Raw genomic sequence first — 8,874 nt, forward strand, 5'->3', positions numbered from 1 at the left:
ATCGTGAAAATTAAATGAGATTTAAAATTGAGAATAAAAATAAAAATGAAATTCAAAAACTTGACACTTTACTTACTCTTAATTTTTTCTTTACAACTTATATATTATGTATTATTTTAATATACATATATTATCTTCTATCATTTTTATCTTGACTTATCGCACACGTCGAATTGATTAGATATCTTAATCCTTGTATTATATTTAAACACATTTAAATCACTATCAAGGAAATTCAATTTGTGCAGCTGTTGCTTGAAGAACGGTTCTATCAGATTGCCGGTTGATTTATTGACGAGGATCTATGGAATTAGCGGGAGAACGGCTCTCTCCTCTCGCTGCGGTCCTAAAATAACGAGAGTTCAACGGTAGTGCATTTAAATGACGCTGTTTTCGTCGCGTCGAACGAATCTATATGCACTTCTCCCGACCGCACCGAATCCGGGAACCCCGGTCGAGGATATTTGTTCCCTCGCGGGAATGTTTTCGAGAGTCATGTGATAAGCATCTTCGGTGGCGACGTTGCCAGGCGATCGATACTTCGCCAAGAAGCTAATGATTAAATTTAATTTAGTAAGAAGCTTCTCCTCTCCGTTCCAATCGAATTTCACCGCTTACACTTAGCTGATGATATATATATATATATATATATATATATATATATATATATATATATATGTGCACGTGTCTTGGAACAAACGTTGCAAAATGCCGCATTCTTGAGTCAACCCGGAATCGAGTGTCCCTCGCAAAAATGAGGCAAAAATTAATAAAGCATCATTTACGTGTCATAATACATAATATTGAGCAGGAAACGTCTTTTGAGGAATATGGAAAATAAATATAGACTTATTATATATTATCTAAATTTAAGGAATTTGAGAAATAACTCGTCAGAGTCTTGCTCGGTTTGGAAAACGCGTCGGTATCTTCGTCGAGGAAGCGCCGGTTCTAAATCGTTGGAAGGATCTCCATGGAATACACGGAGTGTCTTCGTCCGGAGACACCCTGTATAAGTGTATTTAATGCGCAATTGAAGATGCACGCGTGATCGCTTTACGACGCTGCGTCGTAATACGCGTCACGCGGGAAGAAAAGAAACGAGGCGACGACGGTTCTTTGACCATTAATCGCTTAGCACGATTCTCGCCTAGCTCATTCAGCGCCGCTTCCGTCTTCGGCACAATGGCGGCGAACGAAGGTCGAGCCGTGCCTCCGTTCTGTATACGCGACCATGTAATAAATTTTACAACGCAAGCGCGTCGTGTTACATCGCGCAACGAGCCCGATGAACGGGAGTAAAAATATACACGTCGAGGCGATCGGAATTAACTCAATTCCCGATTCCGCAGTCGTGGAATGCCTGCTATTGAAATAAAAATGAGACATTCGAGACTGATGAATCGCGTGAAATTACGCGTCGTCCTCGGATGCCCTCGGTTGTCCTTCTGTCGCTCTGCACGTCTATAATCTTGCGGATTATATACATATAATTTGTAATCCTTTCTCTCTTTCGTTTCACAATGGAATTCCTCGCGTCGGTGGATGCGTTGGAAATCGTTCAGAAAGCTTCCAGAGTTTTAGAAGTAGGGATTAACCCTTTGCAAAAGTCGAGCTGGACTCGACATAATACTCTGCCTTTCGCATAGTTCTCTGATGGTTCGAGTCGATGCATGATATAATCGTCAAACTACATTTCTGAGCTCTCTAGAAATTCTTTTAAATAATCAAAATTCTGGAATTTATATTATACTTTGATTGGATTAAAAAAAAAAAATTAATTCTCGCTTATCTGGAAGAAATAAATTGGGGCCTGCAAAAGGATCAAGTCAGTCGATTTCGAATTATATTTCTGAGATTTCCATAAATTCTTTATAATAATTCTTCGATTCATATTATACCTGCTGATTATATTGAAAACAAAATATTTGCGTCACGTTTATTTGCGTGAGAAATAAATTGGACTGCAAAAGGATCAAATCGGTTAAATCATGTTTCTGAAATCTCCATAAAAATTCCTTGCAATAATTCTTCGATTCATATTATACCCGCTGATTGGGTGGAAAACAAAATATTTGCGTCTCGCTCATTTGTGAGAAATAAAACTTGGACCGCGAAAGGATTGAGTCCAGCTCAAAATTCTTCTTTCGTTATTTCTACGCGTCGGCGAGATCAACGGGAATGCCAAATGCGTACGTTGAACGTAATTCTCGAAGTAGACCGTGACGACGGGGGTGTTACCGCGCGAGAAGCTTGGCTTCCCGACGAGGAAGAGGAACTCGCCGCCACGACGAGAGCGGACGAAGCGTACGTGACTTCGAAGAGACTCGGTCGTGCGTCGAATTTAATCTAATCAAACGATCGTTTACGTTTACAAGGTCGTAAGCTCGCGAATTGACACGATCCATCTTCTTTCTCGGCCACCGAGAAGCTCGACGTGTCGTTCCTCCTTCCCTCTCCCTCTCTCTTTTTTTTCTTTCTTTCTTTCTCAAACAATGCTTTGTGCCGGGACTGCCGGGGATGAGATAGAGTCTCGTAGATAAGACACGTTCGTGCATACGTACAAGAATTGTACGTTTATCAGCGACAACAAACATATCCTGGTCTGGTTTGTCTTATGCTCTCTCTCTGTTCCGATATTATATAAGTTTCATCAAATCTGAAGGAAATTGATATATCCGACATGCAATCTATGATGTTATTTAATGTACGTTGAACACCGGGCCCCGTGTTTCGATACGGCACGCGATAGGATAGGACGCGTATTTGATACGCGAGCTGAGTCACCGGAAAGAGGAACGCTCGAGTACCTTATGCGGCTTGGAAGGCGCAAGGAAAATGCGTGGAGCATACAATTCGGGTGGCTCGGAGAAAGCCGAACGTTAGGAATGTTATTTCTGTCGCCCGAGAGTACAGCAAGCCCGAAATGTCTGTTCAGGCTTACGGGATAATTAACGCTTCAGTGAAATGCATAAAATAATACTTTTCGTATATCGAAGGATCATATATCATTCTTGTGCTCAATCATGCACAGTCATGCACAATTGTCTCGAGGTAGCTTCGAAACGAGAAACTTTGAACCGAAGGATGGAATCTTTTTTTATGAAGTTGTTGGGGATCGTTAGGAACGTTTCTCGGAGAAACCTTCAAATGCTTCGTCACCTTTATTCATCTAACTTCGGTTCCGGGAAAGATGCCCGAATAATCTGGAACGGAATCGTTCTGTACAACTCATATTGCGGCAACTCGACGTCGAAAGTTGATTTCTCGGCCTTTGCCGAGTCGAGTCGAGTCGAGTCGCAGCAATATGGTCTGACGAGCACGTTGCGAGAGACATGGCGTCAATCGTCGACGCCAGAAAGACCCCCGGCGAGCGATTACTTGAGTTGCGGTTGCCGGCCGGAGCTCGGCCGGCTCGGCCTGTAAATTTTGCAGATGCTAACGAGAGCTCGTCGCATCGTATCGACTTTGGGGTGGGGAAAAATGCATCGTGGCGGTAGCCACGTGACGAGATCAATTCGCGAGACACGGCTAGTCGCGTTGTTGTCGACTCGCCGACCTCGTCCCCGATGAAAATCCACCTAGGAGATCGCCTACGCAATAAACAGCCGCACCCTGAATCAGTTTATCATAGGAAGAGGCGCGCGAGAAAATTCTCGAAGCTCGGGCTCGCGGAGAGCTAGAACGGAGAGCCGACACGCGGCTCGTCCGCCATTTTCTGTTGCAATTCGAGATTTTATGGGACGAAGCGTCGCGAGGCGGGAATTCCCGCCGGAGATCACGCCTCGCCCGCGACTCCCCCGGGATCCTCGTTGGAATTCCGTCGAGAAATTCCGCACGGGGATCCGCGACGGGTTCTCTCCCGGGATTCTGAAAAAAAAGTCGCATCTCTCGGCCGCAATGGCGTCGTTTGCTGATGTGGCCGGCGTGCCCGAGAAAACGGTTGCCCGTTACGGCATGTGCGACGAACGGAACGACGCGAATGGGCGCGGTTGTATGTGGTGCCATCTGTCGGCGGCAGGTGATACTAAATATGACTGCGCCGCGTCGCGTTGGATGGCGCCATGATACTGAATTTAATTCGAAACGTCCGCATGATTGTACAAATCGATTATTTCTTTATAAATAAATAAATAAAAAATATATATATACAATTGCTAATTATTGTGTAATATAGTTAAATATTAGTTATATACAATTTTACATATAAATTGCATATATTAAATATATAAAATTACATGAATAAACAGAATAAATTGTAATTAGATATAAAAATATTTAAAAATAATATTTTAATTCCCTGTGCCATAAATATTAGAAAAAACTTGCATAATTAATTACAGCTAATGAACATAAAGGAAACAGCGAATTTTCGAATATTTACAATAAGTTCTCTAAACTTATATTTCAATTCCTCAATCTCGGTCATTGGTTTCGTATTTTAGTTTTTCAAATGGTTCTTTAAAATTTTCGCAAACTGGCGATTTTGAAAAAGCAGGATGATCGAGAGATCAATAAAGATCTAATTTGCACGTTATGTATTTTTTTTGCAGTGCACGGATTTTGTGAAGGCAGGAGCGGAGCAAGGATTGACGCCATCCGATGTCGTTCTGGCCGCCGATATCACTTTCTCGTGCGTGGCTGACCCTCAAGCTGCTAAAGATGTAAGTATTCGAAAAGTTAAAATATTACTCTCTAAAGATAATCTATCTTATCCTCCAACATAGCTGTGCTAAGAACCGTCGGGAATATGTGCGGAAATTGTCACGTTAAAACTGTTTTCCAGATGGTTTTTGGTAACTGCGGTGTCTTGACGGAGATATCACCCGACAAGAGCTACGTCGAAATGACCGGTATTGACGCGGAGACGTCTCAGGACATCGCCGAGGCGATAAACGGCAAGGGTGGTCGCTATCTCGAGGCACAGGTGCAAGGGAGCAAAACGCAAGCGCAAGAAGGCACTCTGGTCATCCTTGCCGCTGGAGATCGGTCGCTCTTTGACGAATGCCAATCCTGCTTCGAGGCAATGGGCAAGAACAGCTTCTACCTCGGCGAAGTCGGCAATGCTTCCAAGATGAATCTTGTACTTCAGCTAATGGCTGGTGTCACTCTGGCAGCTCTGGCCGAGAGCATGGCACTCGCGGATCGCGCTGGACTCCAGCAAAAGGACGTTCTGGAGGTTCTGGAGTTGACATCTCTGGCGTGTCCGGCAATTCTTGAGAAGGGCAAAGGTAGACGTCGATTTTTATCGGCCAATTGTTTCTTCCACGTCTGCGTTAATCCTCATTTGACTCGACACAACGATAATGCACTTTCTAGTAATTTTAATAATAAAGATTCTATCTCTAATAACTTTATTATTTTAATTATAACAATAATATAATTTTAACGATGCTATATGTCCCTTCTTTACCAAACTGATTGAGGATTAAGAGTTTACGTATCGAACTTGTAGTTAACATTACTTTGATTTTGCTTCGCAGCGATTATTGAAGGCGGTTTCCCTACTCAATTACCGCTGCAACATATGCAGAAGGACCTGCGACTGTCGTTAGGCATGAGCGACCAGTTGGAGCAACCTTTGCCGCTTGCTGCCGCAGCGAATGAAGTTTACAAGCACGCAAAGCGTCTTGGATATGGCGAACACGACGCCTCGGCCGTTTATATTAGGGCTAGGTTCTAACGCAGCATGCGCTTCGTGTTGTTGTCACCGAGCTTCTTCATATTTATTGCGATACCTGACGTTGTTTCCCGCCGCTAAGAAAGAAAGAGAAAAAGAGAGGGGGAGAGAGAGAGAGAGAGAAAAAGAGAGACAGATAAAGAGAAAGGAGAGTACATATTACTGTATACATAAAAAATATATTCGTATATTTTTGGTTTGATATAGGTTGACGATTTCGAAAGATATACACGCCGTGTAAACATTTGTGAGGTTTTACGGAAGTAGAGAATTGAAGTTAAGCAACGAGGAAACAAAAACGCGGTAGCAAATCGCAGAAGAGCTTTGTCGACTCGCGTCGCGAAGAAAAATGTTACAACTATTTGAAAAAAAATTTTTTTAAATTAATTTCTCACACTATGACAATGATTTGGATTATGGCAATATTCTTTTTTTTCTGATATCAAAGCGATAGCTTCCCGTGTGCATGTCGATGAAGGGAATATTTTTCTTCGCACGCGGACGGAGGATTAGCGTCGGTTTGATTAACAGTCGAGCTCCCGAGTCGCGTTTCGGTTTCGATCGCGCGCAAGACGCCCACCTAATTCGGTTTCGAGAGATTCGGGACGTGTCGGAAGAAAAATAATGTGCCTTACGATACCGATTGAGGGAAAAGGCTTAAATAAAACGTTGCGCGAGATAGCCGCATTGAAAGCGGCTCATGATAAACGATTACACTGTATCGGCGTGAGATTATGCCAACGGCAGGGAGATTGACGAGCTCGATCACGACGGTGACGGTCACGAACGTTAATGACAGTAGCCACGGAGAAGTGTAGAGACCGCACGTTTTACGTGGTGCAATTGTAAAGTTAAAATTACGCGAATATCTTAGAAGCCTTTGCCAACCCGAAGCGATAACAGCAAGAGGTTGACGACTGATTCTTTCTTGCATACTTTCGTCTTCTTTATGATCTAAAGGATAGCTTTTAATGGACTATTTTATAGACGCACTTTTATTTTCATAGCTTTCTCGAGTTTGTATGTCACACTTTGTACAACGAACAGACGCACATATATTATCTTGCGCTGTTTATTAGTAAATTTAGCAGATCTAACTGAAGGATTAGTTATTTTTCTGGAGATTTATCGGCAAACTCACATGACAGTACCGTCATCAATTCGTCCGTGCAGAAAAAAAATTCTTATGAAATCGTGAAGTTCGACGTTTGAATTGGAAAAAAGGAAAGATATTAACGCTCGCATTAACTTGGTTCACTTTTACCGACGCTGCTGTTAATCGACAAGCTGACGTGCAGCGCATTATAAATTAATGAAGATACAGAGGGACTGAGGAAAATGTTATTTAGAATAGATATATGTGTATATTATATGTTGCGTTTTCTTATCTTCTTAACAACGTTAACGATATCAGCTTTCCTCGAAGGCCTGGCCTTGAAAGCAGTAGTAGAAATTGAAACTGTACGTCCGCAGATATTTTGTACTTTTAGTCATTCCACAGTTTTGAAAAGGAAAGTTTCAAACCCAAAGTCACAAGCCGAGCATGATAAAATCTGAATAAAAAAGTACACTGATGAATGATTTTTGCGGGTGTCACTTTCCCAAAACTTTCCCTGACGTAATTCGTTTAGTATACCGAAATTTGTCTACAAAAGCGAGTCGCGTGTTCGACGGACGTCGAATTCTCGGAACGGTTCGCGATAACGTACTTTACTACCGCGTACGAGTCACATGATCGCATGATCTCCGCGAGAAGAGAATCCTGAGGGGAGAGATGAATGAGCGAAGGAAGCGTTTTCGTTTTCCCAGGAATATGATCTCGTGGGCGACGCGCGTCGAAATCGAGAGTGACTGCAGGATCGCGAATTGGCCTGCGTGGGAGACTTGGTCGAGGAACCGAAAGAAGAAAAAGATGCATGAATTTCCCCCCGATGTGCAAGAAAATATTGTCGGCGTTTAAAGATGCATGAAAATCCGCAGAGAGAACTTCTTCACGTCGAAATAAATTTGCGCTATTTCTATAGAATTTTTTATCTTTTTCCTGCCAAATTATTGCAGACTTTTTGTGAGAGTTCTTGAACATTGATTTTACAAAGCTCAGGCGATGTCCGATAGAAATGCGTGAAGTATTTTCTAAACTGTTGCCTCTGATATATTTTTTGTATATTCTTAGATTAAAAACTGCAAATTTTTACGTTGTGTTTAACTATGATTTTTGTCGGAGAAAATATTTAGAGAAATGATTAAAAAAAAAAAAAAAACAAGAAATTTTCTTTTGGCGGAGAACCCAAGCGAGATTATTTCTGCGTCGAAGAGTCAACTTTTTTTTTTATGTAGTTTCCATTTCTCTTCAGGCGGCAATCCTTTCACACCACCTGCACTCTTATCTACAGATATTTCTCGAAATCGAATGGATAATCGCGTCATTCACGCGGCACAGATCTCGAATTTATGTAAGCGCGTGCGGGAAATTGCGTAGCGTATAGCTGAAATAACAGTGGCTCGGCGCCATATCACGTGCGACAATGTAATTAGACACATACACAGTTGACAGTTAAATAATAACATCACAATGACACATTTTGTATGTGTATGAACCTGCAACCTGTGGGGCGGAGATAGAATGAGGAAATATTATATTCTACTGCATTAAACAAAAAGCATAAAGAAGGATATATTATTAGTAAATATTAAGTTTACTAAAGAAAAAAAAAACAAGCAGAAATCGAAGGAGAAGGAGGAGAGTAATGTGGGAGTAATTAGTGTGAGTGCGAGCGAATGAATGAGGGTATACGTTATGCGCGTTACGTCGGCAACAGACGTTATATGTTTTGTCACGGATACACAATGGTTTTTAAATAAATATCTATTTGACCTATGAATTTTATCTGTCCTGCCCCTGAAATTGTGTCATACTTTTCTTTAAGTGGCGACTCCGTCGTTTGCTTCGTTTTACTTGAATAATTTGATTTATATCAGGCGTTGTCCTTCGGACTTTTGTTCTTCAATTAATTCAGCAAATATGTATATCGATTTTAGATGAAACGTTCAGTCTAATACACTTTTATTTTGGATTCTCTAGATATGTCTTATATAAACTTTTTCGACTGCCGTATTATACGTTTTTAATTTTCATATTCTCGAGATAAATTGTATTTTGTATTTCTATCTTCTAATAGTAGCAATAAGAAAAG

General features: G+C 41.5%; 1 protein-coding gene across 1 annotated transcript; it reads left to right on the forward strand.

The window, feature by feature from the left end:
- Positions 1–4,532: 4,532 nt before the first annotated feature.
- Positions 4,533–8,562, forward strand: LOC112462190 (putative oxidoreductase GLYR1 homolog; the record flags this gene model as incomplete). Its single annotated transcript, XM_025027822.1, has 3 exons — positions 4,533–4,664; positions 4,787–5,231; positions 5,484–8,562. Coding segments are annotated over 3 exons (777 nt in total), but the record flags the coding sequence as incomplete, so codon positions are not given.
- Positions 8,563–8,874: the final 312 nt, after the last annotated feature.

Source organism: Temnothorax curvispinosus, unplaced genomic scaffold, assembly GCF_003070985.1.
Source record: "Temnothorax curvispinosus isolate PA1 unplaced genomic scaffold, ASM307098v1 QBEX01012045.1, whole genome shotgun sequence".
NCBI lineage: Eukaryota > Metazoa > Arthropoda > Insecta > Hymenoptera > Formicidae > Temnothorax > Temnothorax curvispinosus.